The 22,271-nt window shown below is 37.8% G+C and overlaps 1 protein-coding gene across 6 annotated transcripts in view; it reads right to left on the bottom strand.

Annotated features, from left to right (window-relative positions):
* The window catches only part of LOC114654402 (probable E3 ubiquitin-protein ligase HERC1), a 195,758-nt gene that overhangs the window by 16,132 nt on the left and 157,355 nt on the right, over positions 1 to 22,271 (bottom strand). For all 6 annotated transcript variants that reach the window (XM_051930060.1, XM_051930063.1, XM_051930064.1 and 3 more), the window contains 8 exons: positions 21,553 to 21,618; positions 19,242 to 19,367; positions 18,147 to 18,285; positions 7,651 to 7,832; positions 7,205 to 7,360; positions 3,840 to 3,962; positions 3,635 to 3,737; positions 2,436 to 2,605 (listed from right to left, as the gene is read on the bottom strand). In XM_051930060.1, the coding sequence (XP_051786020.1) occupies positions 2,436 to 2,605; positions 3,635 to 3,737; positions 3,840 to 3,962; positions 7,205 to 7,360; positions 7,651 to 7,832; positions 18,147 to 18,285; positions 19,242 to 19,367; positions 21,553 to 21,618 (1,065 nt within the window). The remainder of the gene's footprint in view (positions 1 to 2,435; positions 2,606 to 3,634; positions 3,738 to 3,839; positions 3,963 to 7,204; positions 7,361 to 7,650; positions 7,833 to 18,146; positions 18,286 to 19,241; positions 19,368 to 21,552; positions 21,619 to 22,271) is intronic.

Genomic DNA, 22,271 nt, shown 5'->3' with positions numbered 1-22,271 from the left:
TTTTGGCAGGCAAGCATCATGTGCTCCGAGCTCTTAAAACAACGACATGCGACAGGCAGAAGAGGCAGCTAGCAAGCAGCAAAAAGACAGCAAATGATCCAAAGGCATATCCTTAGCGTACATTCAGCCGCAACACCCTTCACAACACGAGCAGTATTATACGTCTGGGAAGAAAGAGATGTAACCAGGCACGTGGCCGAAAATAAGGACAAGTATTGTTTTTACAAAAGTCTTTAAAGTAAAAGTGAAAATAATGCATATGCAACAATTCACAAGAAAATAAATCTCTTTAAATTGTAGATTGCCTGCCTAAGGTAAAGTCATCCCTGATGAATGGGGACGTGGGAATGAGGGGTCCTTTCATCGGATTAGCGCTATTTCAGATGTTGAATGGCAAAATGGGGGAGGCAGCTTGATGAATGAGGTCTCCAGGACTTAAAACAAATCCAAATCACATTATGTGATACCATCTAATGTGAAATTCTACTCCGTACGTCTAGAATTTTTATATTTATATTGTATTGAGGATTTATTCTGTTCTATGTATTGTACTGTACGGCTCAGAATTAAAAGACAATGAGTAAAATGACAAACTAGAACTTCATAAAGACGTTTACAAACGTTGACGCTAAACACATGCAGAGCTGGTTAGAGACTATGAAACCAGTGCAATTAGAAAGACTCAAAAAACAAACAAAAAAAAAAACGGCGCTATACACATGTGGAGAAAGTTAAAGGATATGAAAGTAGGAAAATTAGAAAATATAAAAAAGGAAGTAAAGATCGCAGTAGCGCAAACAAACAAACTGCTTCATTTAACTAGGCACCAGTCTAACTTTGGTTTTGCACAATAATTACTACACTATTGCACCTTAACACTTAATTCTACTTTATTCACACAATTTTACTTATTTATTATGTTCTATTATACTGTTATCTTTCAATCTATGACTTTTTGTTAATCTAACTGATATTCTTCTAACTTTGCAGTTTTTGATAAGCGGATCAGGATGCATTTCACTGCGTGTTGTCCTGTAAAACTATGCATATGACAAATAAAGAATCTTGAGAATTTCAAAAACGGAGTTTACCGCACATGCATTTATTGGTTACTTTGTTAGTGTATATATATTTATCTGTCTGCTTATATAAAAAGCTACATTTCCCCCAGGAGTCAAAAACGTTCTGTCTAGCTCTTGTACAAAAATCTAGACAAAAGCTGGGGTATCACCTTGGTAAGCCCATGTACTTTTGGAACTGTGAGAGGAAAATAGCACGACTTTACAGACAGGAGTCCAATGCAGAACTGTACTTACTTTTTTACTTTGTAAAAAAAAATTATTAACTGCTGATGATATACATCGTTTTGTCTGTGCTGAAATTCCAAACAGAGAAACCTGTCCTGACTTCATTAAAAAGATTCAGCATATCGGGACTCGCAAGATTACAAATATTGTTTTTACAGAAGTTCTGAAATAAAAGTGAAACTAATGAAATAGCAACAATTCAAAGAAAAAAAAAAATCTTAAAAGTGTGTATCCGGAAAACCAAACACGGGGGTTGGCGAGCGAAGCGAGCAGGGGGCGACGCCCCCTAGTAATATAAAAAATTCTCCTGTTACAACCAACAGACCTTACTTTCCTCTTACAGCTGTCTTCACAGTTATGCTTGAGAGATAATTGGTGATAATGTTAAACTAATCCTGCTCAGCTGCCATAGTCCCACTCTTCAGTCTAAATTAAAATATCAAAATGTGAGCAAGACATGCTGTATTACTAAAGTCTAGAAGAACAAATCAAATTTGTGACCATCTGAAAAATGTAAAATTTTATGGCAGTAATACATGCTTATTGGTTTATGTCATTTAAATGTTGTAGACTAAGTTTGTAGCTAGTTTAGAGACACCTGATAACCTATTTATTACCTTTTTCTTCTTTTAAGGCTTTTTTTTTTTTAAATGGGGAAGATTGACATGGCTAGGATTAATGTGTTGGGTAGGTGCTTAAACATACACTAATCATTACGGTCTTCAAATCATCACTTTTTAGAGAACCCAAATGACCAGCACTGGACATTTTATTAGAGCATTCTTGTAAATACTTATTGTCTGAAAAAATATGCTGAACATTAAATTTGGTAAGACTCTAGTATTAAAGGCAGCAAATCCCTTAACATGGCACAGAATGGAATTTGATAAACAGACAGTTAGCCTGCCAGTGCAGAATTGGTAATCAAAAGTGACAGTGGATGCCAATACAACAGTCAGTTTAAAACTCAACTATGAATAATCTGGCTGTAAACATAACATACTATTTGTATTAATGGCAATTCAGTAGAAGAGTAGAAACTATTTTTACTGAAGTTGCCCACTAAAATATTCAGTAAGTATCAAGTAATGTATTAGGTGGAATTTATAATGAAACTGAACTGAATACCTGGCCTTCTGAGTTGCACCCCCATGCAAAGACATCTCCCCTGGAAGTTAGTGCAAGAATGTGTTCTGATCCAACTGCAATATCATCTATAAAGTCACTTTCCAAAGCAGGCACCCTCTGTGGATAACTGTTGCTCTTCAGCATTGAATCTGGTAGACCTAAGAGGCGTTCTAAAAAATTTGAATAGAAAGCTCAATCAGGCATGACATAAACAGAATTATTATTACTAAGCTTTATGACATTACACTAAACCAAACAAACATATGACATTTAGTACACAAACCAGTGCTATTTTAAATTTTGAGACATCGGTATAGGGCAGGATTTTCCAACACAGATATAAGAGACGTTCCAATAGGCTGTTTTAAATCACCGACTTTTAAAGAAGAGAAAGGTAAAATATATTCCAAGAATTTTATACTTTATAGGATAAACTACTGATTCCCATTATTTTTAAAGGAAAATATTTAATAGGTTTATTTTATACAAAAATATTCTAAATCAGTACTTAAACAGTACAGTGACCTCTCTTTCTAGGACATGATTGTTGAACAATACATTGACAGTCTCAAATTGTCCCTCCTCTCAGGAATGATTAATTAAGTATGACCAATATAATATTTTTTTACACAAATTGTGTTGAAAAAGCCTTGTACCAGAAAGAAAGGTTCTAAAAATCCTGGAGCACATCAGTTGCTTTTCTTGTGTAATTCTATGTGTAAAGCACATTGTTTGATACTGCAAAAAGCTATATTGCTTTAGTATATTTTAAAGTAGATGGTATATTGCAAAACTGCAATATGTCTCTTCAATTATTTGATTTTCAGCAATTTCCTGTTTTATTTTATCACTCCAGAGATATCAAATGAAGACAGGAATTCCAAAGTGCCAGCTTTGAATGACAAAAACATTTTCAACTTCAGTTTCCCCATTAGCCTTTTCAGCAGTTCTCAATTTAAAAAGGTACTAGCTCTGTTAGCCATTGAACATTTGCACATACAAAGCTGTCAGGATAAGTTCTAGCTCTTATCAACCCTGTAATAATTAAGTGATTATTAGTAGGGAACTGGTGTGTCCTACACTGACATATCTCACACTCGTACACTAAATTAGAAAAATTTGAAGCACATCAATTACATTTATTGTTAGTTGTGGAATTTACACATACATTTTGTTGAGAGTGGAATATTAAATGTTACCTTGTCCAAAAGTGTATACATGTCCATCTTTGGTGAGCACTACTGAAATTTGAGTCCCACAAGCAACTTTTTTTACGCTTTTATTACACAGCTGTTCCACTTTCTGGAAAAAAAAATACTATCAACAACAATCCTTTTGGTTAAAATACATCCTTATAAGTCTAACTAGTGGCTTCATGTGAAATAACTTGAGACATTTAACTACCTGTGGATAGCATTTAACAGTACAAGGCCCTATTCCCAGTTTGCCGTAATCTCCATCTCCAAATGACCAGACAGTTGTGCCATCAGATGTTACTACCAAAGTGTGATTCAAGCCACAAGAAACCTGCATTAAAAAGTCTCAATTAATCAATTTTGTTGTATATAGCATCTTTCACAATGATTTCAAATACAGTACAATTAAATTTACAATTAAAATAAAAATTCAATCAATTAAAAGTTTGTATTTCTACAAATGAATCCTATTCTGTGGCTCTTCATTATTATTAAGTGATGCTCTGGCAGGAAAAATGACTTCATAAGGGTCACACTGTATGACTGAAGTGATGGAACACATTCATTCACATGGACTACAACACAATTTACATACAAGTGGTACTGACTACATGTATTTAACACTTAAGTAAAGGAGTGAGATAAAAGGTTGGCATTCAAGTTCAGGTTTAAGTTTATTGCCCAGTGTACACAGTATAATGCAATTTTTACTTGCAATGAAATTATATTATATATATATATATATATATATATATATAGTACTGTGCAAAAGTTTTAGGCAGGTGTGAAAAAATGCTGTAAACAGAGAATGCTTTCAAAAATGGAAGTGTTAATCATTTATTTTCATCAATCAACAAAATGCAATGAATGAACAAAAGAGAAATCTAAATCAAATCAATATTTGGTGTGACCACCCTTTGCCTTTAAAACAGCATCAAGTCTTCTAGGTACACTTGCACACAGTTTTTGAAGGAACTCGACTGGCAGGTTGTTCCAAACATCTTGAAGAACTAACCACAGATCTTCTGTGGATGTAGGCTTCCTCACATCCTTATGTCTCTTCATGTAATACCAGACACACTCGATGATGTTGAGATCAGGGCTCTGTGGGGGCCATACCATCATTTCCAGGACTTCTTGTTCTTCTTTACGCTGAAGATAGTTCTTAATGACTTTGGCTGTATGTTTGGGGTCGTTGTCCTGCTGCAGAATAAATTTGGGGCCAATCATACGCCTCCCTGATGGTATTGCATGATGGATAAGTATCTGCCTGTATTTCTCGGCATTGAGAACACCATTAATCCTGACCAAATCTCCAAATCCATTTGCAGAAATGCAGCCCCAAACATTCAAAGAACCTCCACTATGCTTCATTGTTGCCTGCAGACACTCATTATTGTACCGCTCTCCAGCCCTTCGACGAACAAACTGCCTGCTGCTACAGCCAAATATTTCAAATTTTGACTCATCAGTCCAGAGCACCTGCTGCCATTTTTTTGCACCCCAGTTCCTATGTTTTTGTGCACACTTGAGTCGCTTGGCATTGTTTCCACGTCGGAGGTATGGCTTTTTGACTGCAGCTCTTCCATGAAGACCACTTCTGGCCAGACTTCTCCGGACAGTAGATGGGTGTACCTGGGTCCCATTGGTTTCTGCCAGTTCTGAACTGATGGCACTGCTGGACATCTTTTGATTTCGAAGGGTAATAAGCTCGATGTGTCTTTCATCTGCTGCACTAAGTTTCCTTGGCCGACCACTGCGTCTACGATCCTCAATGTTGCCCGTTTCTTTGTGCTTCTTCAAAAGAGCTTGAACAGCACATCTTGAAACCCCAGTCTGCTTTGAAATCTTTGTCTGGGAGAGACCTTGCTGATGCAGTATAACTACCTTGTGTCTTGTTGCTGTGCTCAATCTTGCCATGACATGAAACTGTCTTCCACAACCTCACCTTGGTAGCAGAGTTTGGCGGTTCCTCTCCCAGTTTTAAGCCTCCTACACAGCTGTTTCTGTTTCAGTTAATGACTGTGTTTCAACCTACATGTGACATTGATGATCATTAGCACCTGTTTGGTATAATTGGTTGATCATACACCTGACTATAATCCTATAAAATCCCTGACTTTGTGCAAGTGTACCTATAAGAATTGATGCTGGTTTGAAGGCAAAAGGTAGTAACACCAAATATTGATTTGATTTAGATTTTTCTTTTGTTCCCTCACTTTGCATTTTGTAAATTGATAACAATAAACAATCATTATTTATATTTCTGAAAGCATTCTTTGTTTACAGCATTTTTTCACACCTGCCTAAAACTTTTGCACAGTACTGTATATATATATATATATATATATATATATATATATAAATTCACACACACATATATATACTGTAAATGTCTATTCATTCAGTTGTACTTGGCAATTTATATATACTAAAATGATGATCATGATGTCCATCTATCCTGCAATCTATTAAGAACTTCACAGAGGAAGTATTGTGCAAATCACTGCATACATGTAAAAATATACTTAAGCAGAAGAAGTCGTGTACAAAACTCAAATGATGTTGTACTAAGGTGAAGAAAAAAATGTGTAATAAGATAAGTCATTGTTTCCCCAGGAGTAGACAGCAACAAGAGGAGGGTATGTTATGTTGATGCATATTTCTGCCATGATTTAGGTGCTTAGAGGTCAAAGGACAATAACACAAAGCAATTCCAGAGTGTTGGTAGAGATTTACTTCAGAATTATAATGCCTCTGTCTGTGTTCTAACATTACAAAAACTGTGTCAAGAACAAGACATTCAGTCCAACAAGTTCATCCATCCAATTCAGTAAGATTGTCCAAAATAACATCAAGTCAAGATTTGAAAGTCCCTAAAGTCATACTCTCCACCACAATACATGGTAATGTATACCATGTGTCTGTAGTTTTTGCCATGAAGAAAAATGTTCTTCGAAAGGAAGAGTGTTCAATAAACTGCTTTAAGAGTATAACAAAGATAACGTAATCCATATACCATGGCCATCCCAATTACCAGATATTAACTCAGTGCAGCATTTCTGGTATATTCTGGAGAGACCCCAGAGTCACCAGCTTTCAACTACCATCATTAAAACAACTAATGATGGCATTTCTCATGAGGGAAACAATATCACTGGCTTCTAATCCAGAATCTAATTTAAATCATAGTAAATTTAATATGCTGCATTATCTAAACTAGTCTAATCTATTAAAGTGTTTCCTTTATGATACCAATACCTGTATTTACTACAGTGGCAAATAAAGCCAAAAAGGCTGAACATGAAAAAAGAATATGAGAAAAAAAGACAATTACATCCTTTAACTTGAATATTAGAAAAACAAAAAAAAAATGAAATAAATAATTGCCATATATTAGCACACTGGTAATATGGCAGATGTACAGGAAATATATTGAAATGGAGTAACACAGAGTACATAATACAAAATCCTTGTTGAGAGTTACATTCTATTATACATATGGCAATATTTGATTTTTAAAGGAAAAAACTACAATTATAAAAAAATAAATATTTGTTAATAACTGCATACCTGTCCAATGTGATAACCTTCCAGGGCCATCACCCTCTCAGGTAGCATCTTGTTTGAAGTTGATCGCTGTCCCAATCGTCCATAATCACCACTCCCAAATGTAAACAATTTTCCATCACCTGTTACCACTGCTGAGTGCTTGAACCCACAAGCGAGCTGAAAATAAAGAAATACACATTCACATTCTTACATAATGTAGGTTTTCTGTGATGGCACTTAATAAGATCTTAAGAAAGAAGGAAATAATTCCAAAAGTTATGTAAATCTGCTTGTGTAAAATATGTATTATTACAACTACTATAGACATACAGACTATTGGTAGGAATGGTTAAAAAATAAATAACATTAGAAGTTTAATAAAAAAACAGAACAATTAACATCAGGTTAAATTAATTTGACAGGCAATTGTCTACTGCTTAGAGCTTTTCTAATTTGTTGTGTTGTACCTGTACCACCTCTTCTCCTTGAAGCGCCTCTATCTGTTTAGGTCTCCGTTGCCTTTCACTATTTCCATGTCCCAGTTTTCCATAATCTCCATCTCCCCAGCTGAACACCTCCCCACTTTCTGTGAGTGCAAGGGAATGACCATCTGACCCACATGATGTCACAAGCTGGGTCACCACATAACCTTGAGAAAAGAAAGAAAACACACCTTAAGGTCATCTTGAAAGCTATACATTTAAAATGAAAGCATGATAGCACCATTGTAATTTAAGAATTGACTACTTTCATACTCTGTCAAGTCTTGCAGCTATAATGCCGTTTTTATTTCTGATCAGATGTCACTCCAAATTTAAAATAACATGTAATACTAATTTAACTAACATTTGGTGAGTTAATCCATTATTATCAGTAGATGAAGATTTTATTAATTTATGTACACACAAATTAATATTTTTGTGGAAACTAATGTACTTCTGTAGATGTCCACTGAAACTCACAGGGAAATATTTTAAGCATATTTTAGGGCATAGATAAACTCTTATATTTTACACAAAGAAACTGAAAACCAGAAGGGCAACAGAATTAATCAGCCACATTTCCAAAAGCGATGACAAATATGGATGATCACTCTTTGCTAATGTAGAAGAAGAATGTTCTCCTCAGCACCATGTATTTTGTGTGTTTAGTAAATTAGAATCTTTATAATAACTATTTTGTAACTTGCCAGTGAGAGACGCTTTGGCTTATGAACTAACAAAAATATGTTATTCCAGGGTTCAGGAGAAATAGTGTCCAGATGAATAAAATCTAAGCTGTTTCTTGTTTTTCCCTTTCTCAGAGTGAATGTTTCAGGGACAAGGTCACAAGGCTGCAGAACTGTACATGTAGTTTATGCAAAGGCGTCTCTCCTGTGCTTAGCTTCCAAAACACAGATAATGCTTAGCTCAACAGACATATTGTTTAACTTTACTGTTTTGATAAGGATGTTCTTTCTGTCTTATTAATCATGAGATGCTGAAGTATAAAAAACCCCTCCTGGCTTTTGATCAGGGTTCAATTGAGCTTTGCGGCAATAAGTTATACTCTTTTGAATCTCTACTTACTGTGACTCCAAATTAATAAACAGGAGAATTTAGAAACTATTATCTGTCTGCTTTTCAGTGTGCCTTTTTCGTCCACAGTTTTTGGCGCCCAACGTGGGGCAGGAGACGGGCAGACGACTCCCTGGGCGGGTTCGTCCAAGTGGACCGATTTCCGCGGATCGAGGACCAGCTCCGGTAAAAGTTAGGACTGGCCAACCTCGGGCGTTTTCCTGCGTGGGGAGTCGCTGACCTCCTCCTGACCGAAACGAAAAGCAACTGGATGGGATTTTTCCAGGCAGGCAGAAGGAGTCGCGGTGAGTAGATTCGGGGGATTCCCGTTGGTTTGACTGGTGTGCTGGAAGAAATAGAAGTATACGGGGAAAAGAAAAAAGAAAATAATAATAAAAGAGAATAAAAAATAAAAGCATGCTGAAAGAATAGAGAATCATACCGTATCGACCTAGAAGGGTTTTAGGGATTCATAGAGAGTGACGGCACAGTGTGAATGCTAGTAAGTCATCCCTTAAGAATTCGAGTAGAAAGGACCGAGTGGCACGTTCCTATATTAAGAGGAATAGGGGTGAAAGGGGCAGTTAGAGTACATGTGAAATTTGGAAGAGGGGAGGTTGATTTCCACTTGTCGACTGGTTGATTCAGGGGACGACAAGTGGGACGAGAAATAATCGGGGATTGAGTTGCTCTCTGTTGAAGGCCTGCCGCTTACTATGGGAAATTGTAATGGCACGCCAGTCAAACAGGTCCCCCAGGGTCCTCAAAACTTAATGTTAGAAGGATTATTTTCAGAGAATCACCAGGCTCCTAGTACACCGTCGGGATTGAAAGGTGGGTCCCCTAAACAGTTAATAGAGAAGCAGACTGGGTTGGATTTTAAAAGGCATGTAAGAAGTGGAATAAGCAGAGGCGTAACAACCTGCTGGCTGCTGAAGTCAAAACACAAAAAAGACAAGGAAGAATTATTGCTAGCGTTGCAGAAAGTGAAGATAGAGACAGCGCCCAAGCCTGAAAGTAAAAGAAAGCAGACCGAAAAGAAAGACCCCCTATACCCCGTAATCTGTCCACCCCCTCCTTACCAAAACTCCCCCGCTTCCACCTCCTGCACCCTCTTCTCCAACAACACCCTTGTTAACAGACGAACCGTCTGGAGCAGGTTTTTACGATGAACAATATCATTATGACCCATCCTCACATATTGACCCTGAGGAAGATAATTCAGATCATTCATAAGGTGCTACTGGATTGTAATGGCAGAAATTAAAAGAGTCATCTGTCTCCCAGCGCACGAGCAGTCCGTGGACTGCAATTTGTGGAGCTGTTACAGCAGCTGGATAACATGTATAAAACAAATGCTGCAGAGTGGACACAGGTGCTCCGTCGACAGCTGAGCACCACATGGGCAACTGTAAATCACGGTGATCATAACGGTGTCCCTTGGTGTTGGAATGAAGGTCCTTTCCTCGCCCAGTGAGAGCCTTTGAAAGGAGCCCTGGCAGAAAAATATAAAAAGGGCACAAACTGGTCACTAATTTCAGCCGGCTCACCGATTGCAAGATCTGATGGCTAATCACTCTGGGCTAGACAATACAAACGATAGAACTCGTGCTGCAGTGCCTCCTTTCATCTTGAGACTGAGAAGTGACATTCAAAGCAAAGTCTGCACGTCCTGCAAAAAGGCTGGAAGACCACAACGTTCGAGGAAGACAAGCGTCATGCAGAGCATGCTGACAGTCAGACTAAATTAAAAGAGTCAGAGACACAGACCAAACTTTTGGCTGCACAAATAAATTACTATACTGGAAGAACTCACCTGGCTAGGGGGAGAGGACGTGGAAAATTCTTTGGAGGTCGAGGGCGAGGGCACGGAAGAGGACGCGGGTTCCATTTATCAAACCCTAATAATCATTTTGCTCAGATGCCTAACCCTTCGGAGCAGACGCCAGCGTCATATGCCTGTTACGGCTGCGGTGAACTTGGACATTTCAGACGCAACTGCCCACACAAGTGCCTCCGTCACCCCCTCTCCCTGAGCCTAATGACATTCCTTGGTCCTAAGAATTATCAGGGACCCCAGCCACTTTTTCCAGTTTCCTTTGCTTACTCGTCATGCTGAAACTGATCTTTTATTGACTTTAATGGCAAAGAAACTGCCTTTGAAATGGACACAGGAGCCATGCGCTGAAGGAGGTTCCTGTGCAATTACAGCTCAGCATTAACAGTTTCATTACTGACTCGTTGCTTTCTGTTAAATCATTTGTGCCCTGTGAAACTGCTGGGATGGGATCTTATGACTTAATTGTCAGTCTCAATTTTCTTTAACTGACAAAGGATTTTTGCTGCTCCATTCCTAAGCTCCTGTGCCACACTTCACACCCCAAGCCCTCTTTTACAGCCTGGACCCTGAACATCTCCCCGCACACCTTCCTCTTGAAAGCCCTTCATTCTTTCCCCTCATGTCTATTTTCCTCACTTACAAGTCCCGGACACCCTGCCTTATACTGCCCAGTATTTCCCTACTGAAGTGGACACACCTTGGTTAGAATCTTTTCTTTCCTCCAGCACATGCCCTGAAACTTTGCACATTCCATGTATTTTTGTTGTCTACTAAGTTGCTTCAGTGCACCTCACATATTCACTAAGCGTTTTCTGTTTAGGAGATTTGGTTCCCCATGTTTCCTTAGCACTGTGGTCCCAAGGGAAAAATTGATTATGGAAGGATAGCACACTGAGCCACTGGTGATTTTCTCAAAATCTTTCTTCCGCCCGTACCGTGTCCAGGATCCTCTGTCTCCAGAGGCAGAGGCTGGCATCGCCGCCGTACATTCTGATCTCGTGAGGCGAGGAGCAATTATTCCAATTACATACTCTCCAGTCAACTCCCCCATTTTTTCCTGTAAAAAAGGCTGACGGGTCCTATGACAAGTTAACTCTGCGGTTTTTTTCCTAGAACACCTATTGTTCCTAATCCTTCCACTATTCTTTCCATGATGCCCCCATCCGACCGGTACTTCTCTGTTCTTGACCATGCTAACGCTTTCTTTTCCATTTCCCGTGCACCCTGATTCTCAATTCTGGGTTGCTTTTACCTTTCAAAACCGCCGATGGACCTGGACCGTCATGCCTCAGGGATATACTGAAGCCCCTTGTGTTTATGGTTTTGGCCAGAAAAAGATAATAAATTGATACAGTATATAGAAAAAAAAAAAGAAAAGAAAAATAAATAGACAACAAGTGCACATGATACTCAGAAAATTGCTATTCTTTTTAGGTGAAAATGGCCATAAAAAAGTGTCGAAGAAAGAAAAAAAAAAAAAAAAAACTGCAGTTACTTCAAGCTATCGTTAAATATTTAGGTCATGACATTTCTTGCGATACAAGAGCGCTCTCTAGCGGCCGTTTAACCATCATTCAAAACCTTCCAAGACCGGTCACAAAACAACAGGTTAAGTCAGCATATTTCTCTGTGGCTGCATAGCTTTTGGTGGGAATGTTTTCTTGTTGTGGAGTTGTGCTGTGTGTTTCCCAAGATGGATTATCTTTGTTTACAGTTGGCACTTGGGTCGCCACGGAAATTAGTGTTTCCTTGTTGTCGCTGACCCGGTTCCGCCTCGGACTTTTCCATGATCTGGAGGCTAGCATGTATGGCACCACGGTAAGATGAATTCCTAATTTAAAAGTAGTACCAGCTTGCGGCCTGAGAAGTTGTTTGCTTGTAAGTTTTTCAGGAGGAGCACAGCCTTTACAAAATCTAGCTAACACTGCGATCTGGCTGCATGCAGTGGTATAGCAGGCTGACAAGGCTCTATGTGATTAAAAAAAATAAATAAATAATAATAAAAATGCATTACTCTCACTGACTATATTCTCGTCCATTCACTGTGTTCGTGGACGAAAAAGGGGGGATTAATGAATGCAGTTTTAATGCAACCACATACAGACAAACAAAGTGCTCATGAGCCCCCTAACAGTAAAGGTACCTCACACCGTTCATTCTATTTTAGTAGAGGATTTAAGACCAGCGCTGGCAAACCGATCCAACATCAAAAACTGATTGAATCCCTCTTAATAGCTATAACTAAACCATCAAAGTTAGCGATCGTTAAATGTCAAGCTCACACAGGAAAACAAGATCCTGTCAGCAAAGGAAACGAATTAGCTGATCACTTTGCTAAACAGGCTGCATATAATAACACACGAATTTCTTTATTCCAACAGAGAAATAACCAGGACCCTGATAATCAACTTGTTTCTTTACAGAGTGCAGCCACGGACAGAGAAAAAAAAAAAAAAAAGAAAATAGTCCAAAGAATGGTCCCTCTCTTATGGAGTCTGGACCCATAGGCAAACTAACAAACCTTTCCTCCCAAAGGCTTCTCTGCAGAGCAGTTCTGCAGGCGCTGTGCATTATGTCAAAAGTCTAATGTAGGAAAGGGCACCCAGGTAAGTCCAGGTAAGTCCCACCATTACACCTAATCCAATGGGTCCGTTTGAACACCTCCAAATGGATTTCATTGAACTAACTCCGTCTAAAGCTTACCGTTATTGTCTAGTAATTGTTGATGTGTTCTCCCAATGGGTAGAATTTTTTTTTTTCCTTCTAAACACGCTGATGCTAAAACTGTAGCCAAAGCTTTAATCAAAGAAATTATTCCTAGGTGGGGCATACCACAGAAATTGCAAATTGATAATGGCACCCTAAAATCTAAATTAGCAAAAATCTGTGAGCAGACAAATTTATCCTGGCCAGACACTTTGCCTCTGGCCTTAATGAGATTGAGGGGTAGAACACACCGGCTATTAGGACTGTCGCCGTTTGAAATTCTGACCAGACACCCATGCCTGTGGGCATGGTTATGCAAAATGTTAACCTGCATACTGTGGACAATGATCTTCTCTCTTGTCTTACAGGTCTCCGAGCTTCTCTGAAAGAAGTCCACGAGCAGGTTAACCAGGCCTGGAGGACTAGTCTTCCATCTAAAGACACGCCGATTCCCTTAGGCACTTGGATCCTCGTCCATGACACTCGGAGGAAACATTGGCATCAGCCGAGGTGGAGAGGACCGTTCCAAGTTCTTCTGTCCACACCACATGCAGTGAAAATGGAAGGATTGCCCACCTGGATTCACGCCTCACATTGCAAGAGATGGCACCCTTGATTGCTGTGCTACTATGCTTTCTTTTCCCTTGTCTACTGCCCTGGTCACCTTGACTTTCCCGTTAGGAATCACCACATCAGTGCAGGTTGATTTCTGCTCTATTATCAACTGTGGGACTGGTCGACAAGCCCAGTGGACCTGGTCTGACAAATACGTGTGTATGACTGTTACGAAGTATTATTGGGGAAGTAACTGTGACACCTGGCAATGGGTTTTTGCTAACACTGGAACTGAGGACTGGGGTTCTCAACCTTTTGAGGCCCAAAAATACGGTTTGAAAAATCGATTTTCTATCATAAAAGGACATGCTTCTCATAAATGTGTTGACAACCATTGTAACCCCTTGATCATCATTTTGAAGAACTCCTCTTTACATGACTCAGGAACCTATATATTAGGGGCATATGTATCTGGAACAGACCCTTTAGGGAGATTTCTAATTAAGATTGACAATCCTGTTACTAACACCTCTCATTCTCCTGCACACACACCCGTCTCCCCAACTTCTGGTTCAGACTTTTCTTCTGTTAAGATTATGAATATTTCCACCCTCTCATCAACTTTTTCAATTGAAACTGGCTATGGCGATCAGAACCATTGGTTACAGTGGGTATTATATTTGGCTAAGCAAGTAAATCAATCTGATTGCTACGCCTGTGCTACGGCCAGGCCACATTTGGCTACTGTCCCTTTCCCTCTTTCTAATATTTCTAACCCTAACCCTGTTGGTCTTCCTTGTCTCCTTGCCCTTTTTACCTCTCCGTCCACACCAAAAGACTCTAACTGCATTACACTTTCTCTCCTCTTCCCCCCCCCCCACTTCTCATATGACTCCCCCGATGTTCCAGTCTCATGAAGGCAATTATACCTGCTTCTCTAGTAATTATAGTTCCCCCTTCCGAGGTACTGATGTTGGTCATATCCCTTCTTCCTTCTGTTCCCAGACTTTCCAGGTTAACTCCACCTCATTTAATTCTACATTATCACTTTTCCTGTTGACGCAGTCCACTCCGTGTGCTGATATTTGGTGGATGTGCAGTACATTAAAATTACTTGATATTCTTCCCCCTGTTTGGACTGGCACATGCGCATTAACCCAACTTGATATGCCTTTCCGCCTCCTCCCTTTGAATTCTCCTCGCATGTCGTCCAGCTCTGGCCGACGTCGTCGACCCCGCTCTGCTGACCCCTCCACATTCTCTCTTCACAGCCCTGGCGTTTACTTTGATTCCATTGGTGTCCCTTGTGGAGTCCCTGATAAATTTCAAACGCGAGATCAAGTTGCTGCTGGATTTGAGTCTATTTTCCCCCAAATTACAATAAATAAAAATGTAGATTGGATTAATTACTTATATTACAACCAACAGCGTTTCCTGAATTTTACTAAAGAGGCTGTTGAAGGGATACATGAACAGCTTGATAGAACATCCCTTATGACTTGGCAAAATCAATTAGCATTAGATATGCTCCTTGCTGAAAAGGGGGGTGTATGTACTATGTTTGGTGATGTGTGCTGCACTTGCATCCCTAATAATACGGCTCCCGATGGATCAATCACCGTGCTTTGCCAGGTTTAACTGCCCTTTCAAATAAATTAGCTACCACTTCTGGCATTTCTAGCCCCTGGGGCTGATGGCTCAGGTCAGTTTTTATTTCACTGGCCGTTGCTTTTATTATTCTGTTGCTTGTGGCCTGCTGTATAGTCCCCCTAATTAGATATATTGTGTCCCAGTATTTCACTGCCTCCGTGGCCAAGGCTTATATGTTACACGAAGAATGCATGCTTCCCATTTCTTCCTCCTTTCCTTCCACTCCTTCCCCTTCTCCTACTCTCTCCCTTGTTACTCCTATGTCACCCATATTTTTGTTGGTTCAAAAAGGGGGGAATGTAGAAGAATGTTCTCCTCAGCACCATGTATTTTGTGTGTTTAGTAAATTAGAATCTTTATAATAACTATTTTGTAACTTGCCAGTGAGAGACGCTTTGGCTTATGAACTAACAAAAATATGTTATTCCAGGGTTCAGGAGAAATAGTGTCCAGATGAATAAAATCTAAGCTGTTTCTTGTTTTTCCCTTTCTCAGAGTGAATGTTTCAGGGACAAGGTCACAAGGCTGCAGAACTGTACATGTAGTTTATGCAAAGGCGTCTCTCCTGTGCTTAGCTTCCAAAACACAGATAATGCTTAGCTCAACAGACATATTGTTTAACTTTACTGTTTTGATAAGGATGTTCTTTCTGTCTTATTAATCATGAGATGCTGAAGTATAAAAAACCCCTCCTGGCTTTTGATCAGGGTTCAATTGAGCTTTGTGGCAATAAGTTATACTCTTTTGAATCTCTACTTACTGTGACTCCAAATTAATAAACAGGAGAATTTAGAAACTATTATCTGTCTGCTTTTCAGTGTGCCTTTTTCGTCCACACTAAGCTTAACAAAAAAAAAACACTTGTCAAAAGCAGAATTTAGTGTTTTAACTACTTAGGGCACGTCAATCATATTATGAACACGGAGAAAAGGCCAATAAGATAGCCCAGAAACTATGTAGGAAGGAAGTATCACAAAGTCACTGAACACTGAGAAATAAATTAAATATTTAAGGAATACTATAATAGGTTCTACATAATGGAATGACAGGAAAATTAGTGTCTAACTACATATTTTGTCTGGTAAAATCCAGATTTACAACTCAGACGTGTTAGGCTCTCCAAGCAAGAAAATTGCAGGTCTGGATGGTTATCTAGCAGAATTTAATAAAACCAAAAAATGTTTTAATCTTGTACATAAAACACTATGCTAGGCATGGGCGTTATAGTGGGGGGAAAAAGGGTAATGATCACCCAGGGCCAACTGGGTAAGGGGGGGGGGACTTCTTTGAAGCCTGGAATAAAAAGTTTGTTTTCAAGAGGAAGGGGCTCACAGACACTGCTTATGTATAGGGCCCAGAGTTTTGTGCTACACCCCTGATGCCAGGCCATCTTAGAATATATCTTTTTTGCTCATTTATCAGATAGTCTTGGAATTGCAATACATTCTAACCCTCTAACTCCGCTACTTGGATTAATACCTGATGGGACACACTTGCTTGGTCAGCATTCTACTATAGTAGCTTACACTACATCTCTAGGCTAAAGTCTTGACTTAGTAAAGTGGAAAAATCCTAACCCAACAAGCAAAACATAATAAAATTACATTCTATTTTTCTTAAAATTAGGAAAAAGCCAAATTATGTTTTAGGAACTGTTCAAAAATTATTTAATAATTTGGAAGACTTTTACTGTTGCTCTTAATTAATTAAGCATGCCTTTGCTACCCTTTAGTATGCCTCGGTATTTTCTGACTGCCACACATCTTATTCAAATATGTAATTTGTAATGTATAATTTACAATGACAGTCATACATTTGTTGCAGTGTAAATTGTAAAAATAAAAAACAACACCCAAGATCACAGGGCAGCATGTTTTTGTCTTAAAGCATAATAGTAGCATTTAAGTGTATTATTGTAAATTTTCAAAATTTAAACTATCCAAAAAAAAATCCTACACAACTACACAGCTGATGGTACCACAAAAGTACACATGACAAAAGGGTGCGTAAAAAAAAATTGCAATGACAAATGCATGCAGGAAAAATGTATGCAGCCATATATCATCAAAGCTACAAAGTAACCGCTCCTGTATGTTACACAGCTTGCCTAGTTATACAGAGTGGCTACAAACAACATATATTAAAAGTTTATGAAATGTGGCTAGTAGAGAATTTCAGTTGTTCCCTCAGTGACATTTTCATGTCAGGAACTAATACCAAGAGGTAGGATAGCACAATCATTAAACAGAAGCACCATCCACATGTTAATGAAACCTGCACTAAGAAATGCTAGGAGCTATGTGACTGTCAACAGTGGTAATCTAAACATAATAAAGCTTCCAGCATATTAGAGGTTACCACAGCATCAAACCTATGTGCAAAACCAAGGGTCACAAACATATTTTACACCCAAGGTATAAATGCTATGAATAGAAAAATGGCTTTTATTGCTTTTATTTTCTCAGATTAACTTGTGAACATATATACTACATAAAGACAGAGGGGTACACTGACAGTTGTTTTGTAAGTAACAGAAAGGATGAAAGCAAAAGCAGATAAAAGCAAAAGCAATTCTGGTTTCAAATAAACTAAATTATAATAAGATACACCTGTTTGAATGAAACAATGGTGATCTTATCATTACATTGGAACTTACCCTGCAATGCTGAGATAATAGTTGGAGTATAAAGGTCATCAGAATTTCCTTGGCCAAGTCTCCCATAACTGCCTTCACCAACAGCAAGCACTGTTCCATTAGCCTGAACTAGGAATGTACAGTTTTGTCCACAGACAACCTTTTGATTTGTTAAAAAAAATCAAACCATCAGAGGCTAAAGTATCCATATTCGACACTAAATAGATGCTATAAACTATTTGGTAGTTAGTTTTACTTCAAAAAATGTAATAAACAAGAAAGACTCAAATAATAATTCATTTCTTTTCCATGCGTTCTTTTTCTAAAACAGGGTTAAAATGGGTTTAAACATGTCCTGAAAACATCTATCTCAAGTCAGGGATAATGGAATGCCAGATGACTGTGAAGAGCATTCACCCACATAACTCAATTTTAAACCTAATGTGCACATCTTTAGAACAAGGGAGGAAAGCAAAGTATAAGGAGAGAGTATATGTGCAGGTAGAAGAATTTTCAAACACCACAAAGATGGTGTTTAGAATGAAAGCAAAGACCTATAGATGTGAGAGAGCAGATCTAACTGCTGTATCATACTGTTCCATGTGAACCTTTTGCTAAAACAAACAATCAAATAAATAAAATACAAACAAACAAATAAATATTCAAAAAAACCCGATTAAATACATAAGAACAAACTTGAAGCAAGCATAAATGAATCCAATTTCAATTTCAAAAGCACAGAAACTATACAAAAGCAAATTACAAGAAAGCATGTATAGTTTTCTAATGCATGTTGTATATTTTATTTCTATAAAAACAAAAATTATTAGAGACCATGGAAAACTGACTGCAGATTTTCAGCTAAAAGGAGGAGATCTGAATTTAATATTATAATTGAATTGGTTCTCAGTTCATACACAATATTCATGTAATTTGAGTTCAGATGAGGAGCAGTAATGACTTGCTCAGGGTTATACAACAAGCCGACATGGAATCCAAATGCATAATTTGTTCTTTAGTCTTCTTAGCCACAAGTCTATGGATTCTACCTACGCTCACAACTACTACTTGTACACCAGATTTTAATTTAGATAAACTCATGTCTAATTATTGTACCTGCTGTGCCTGTGACAGACATGGAGCAAGAGCTGGCACCACCAAATTTGTTCCAGCATCAGCAAGCTGTCCGTGACGTCCTGCACCCCAGAGGTAAACATCTGTTTTTCCACCCAACTGCCAATCCTACATTATTATAAGAACAAAATATAATAGGCACATTTCTTCCCAATTTATAGTAGTAGTACTGTAACCTAACAGAAGAAGTTAAATTCTTACCTTTATGTTCAACCAATATGCAACACATCATAACTCTTTGACACCACAGCATTACAAGTGTTAGTTCAGAATGTCTGGCTGATGGTTAGCAGACTTTATACTGATCCCATGTCAGCCATATTTCAAGAAAGCCATCATGAACACATTTCCTACAAATATTTTGCTATCCTAGTATGACTTATTTGATCATCTAGCAAGGAAAAACACAAATTACATACAGTGCCCTTCATAATGCTTGGGGCAAAGTCATATTCATATTCCTTGATTTTAACCCTCTGTTCTTAAGTTTAAAATTAGAAATGAAACAATTCAAACATGATTAAAATATACATTGCACACTTCATTTAAGGGTATTTGCATATACTTCGGGGAAGAACGAATGCACTGGTGAGCTCAGTAGTTTCCAACAGGCTAGTAGACCTCCATGGCTGATGACAGAAGAATCTTCACTGTGGTAAAAAAAAAAAAGCCCCAAACACCTCTTTGACTGCTCAGAAACAGTCTTCTGGAGGCAGTTGTGGATGTGTCAGAGACTATTATCCAAAGAACTTTATGAACAGAAATAGAGAGGCCACACTGCAATGTGCAAAGCACTAATTAGCCACAAAAACAGGATGGCCAGATTCTTTGTGAAAAAGTACTTAAGAGTCTAAAGAATTCTGGTAAAAGGTGTTGTGGACAGATGACACAAAGATGGACCTGTATCAAAGTGATGGCAAGAGCAAAGTATGGAGATGAAAAGGAACTACCCAAGATCGAAAACAGACCACCTCTAATGTTAAACATGGTGGTAGGGGTGTTATGGCTTGAGCTTGTATGGCTGCCACAGGTACCGGCACATTTACCTTAATTGATGATGTAACTGCTGACGGCAGTTGCACAATTAATTCTGAGGTATATAGAAACATTGTATCTGCTCAAATTCCAGTAAATGCCTCCAAACTCCTTGAATGGTGCTTCATCGTACAGGAAGGTAATGATCATAAACATGCTGCTTATGCAATAGGAATTTTTCAAGCCAAAAAATGAAAAAAATCACTCAATTTAAACTCAATTGAGCAGGCCTTCCATACGCTGAATAGAAAACTTAAGGTGACAAGTCTCTGAAACAAGCAGGAGCTGAAGATGGCTGTATTACCAGATAAGATACTCAGCACCAGCTGATGTCTTTGAATCACAGAATTCAAGCATCATTTTATGCAAGGGATATGCAACAAAGTACTAACTATGACTTCTTTAATATATCCACTATTGCTATGTCCCAAACAATATGGTGCCTTGAAATGGGGAGCGTGTATAAAAAGTATTATAATTTCTACATTGTGAGACTGAAATGTACAAAAATAAAATTCTCTTAAATGAAACTCTGCAATGACCATTTTAATCACATCTGACTTGTATGAGTTGCAGATTTAAACTGTGGAAAAGAGGTGTAAATGAAGGAAAAAATGTGTCTTTGTCCCAAACATTATGAAGGGTAGTGTTTGTTTTAAGAAAAATGCCTAAAGAATTTATTATCAATTTACACAATTCAGTGGATAAATAACAATTACATTTTCTTGAAAAATATGCACATCACACTCTTAATATGGTGTTGACTATGAAAGAGTATTTCAAAGCGAAAATATATATATGTACCAAGAAACATCATTAAGAATTTTTGACATTTTGCTACAATCATTCTGTTGATGTTGGTGATGATGATCATTTCAGGCTTTTGAAATTTTTCATGTTTTTGGTCTATCATGAGCACAGGATGCACTAGAACGTTAAAGTTAATTCTAATAAAAATAGTTTTACCAAAAAAGTCAAAGTCTATCTGAAAACAGTAGGACTTTAAACCTGCAAATTAACACAGGTAACCTGAATAAAACTCACATTTATGGTGAATTTGAACAAGTCCAGAAATGATAAAATGTTCTTATAGTAATTACCTTGCTAAGTGTTTTTCAGTAGTACTAGTTTTTAGAGAGAGTACTTTAATATAGGATAAAATTATAACTCATTAATAAAGTATTATGTACAAATAACAAATGGACATCTGAAAGACATGGAAGTAGATAAAATTTTACATAAGCCAAGGAAAACATACCTCAGGTCTGACTGTAGCCCAGGTCATCAGCTGTTCATCCATTACAGAGCTCCATTTACTGTTATCCTTTAGAGAATTCCATGATAATATTATATTAGCTTACATCTGCTCACAAAAATATTTAAGTAACTTAATTTGACACTAAAAAAACTAATTACACATTATTTACTCAGTAAGTGTAATGTTGCTATTCATTTATATTTTTCTGTTGCACTCTCTATTTATAAGTACAATTAAGATAATGAAATTCTGTCAATCTTTGAATTTCTAAATAAACTATATTGTATTCAGCTGTGGTTAGAACTAGCTACAGTGAAAAAGATTACTTTTTTAAAACAACAAAACTGCTCTGGTGCAGTTCAATTACGAAATATATCATGTCATCTTATTGTCATCTTACATTCTTGAAATACATGCTTTTCCACTGCTTTGCAACATTGTGATTTCTTACATTAATGTTTTCAAGCTACATTAGCATATGTTTTACATATACCATTATCTCTTGAACTCACAAAGTTCCAACTGAAAACAAAAAGATGGCATGTAATGTTTAAATATTACATTATGTTTTGCCATCCTACTTGCTACACATCCTGCTTAGAAGTAGGTGAAGTCAGCAACATATACTTAAAAGAAAACGTGTACCTACATCACACAAATCAAAACACCATCTACTGACAGATGACAAAAGATTTTAACAAACTATAATTCCACTAATG

The sequence above is a fragment of the Erpetoichthys calabaricus genome, chromosome 7, assembly GCF_900747795.2.
Source record: "Erpetoichthys calabaricus chromosome 7, fErpCal1.3, whole genome shotgun sequence".
In the NCBI taxonomy this organism is placed as follows: Eukaryota; Metazoa; Chordata; class Cladistia; order Polypteriformes; family Polypteridae; genus Erpetoichthys; species Erpetoichthys calabaricus.
This window is presented reverse-complemented; position numbering and strand designations above follow the sequence as displayed.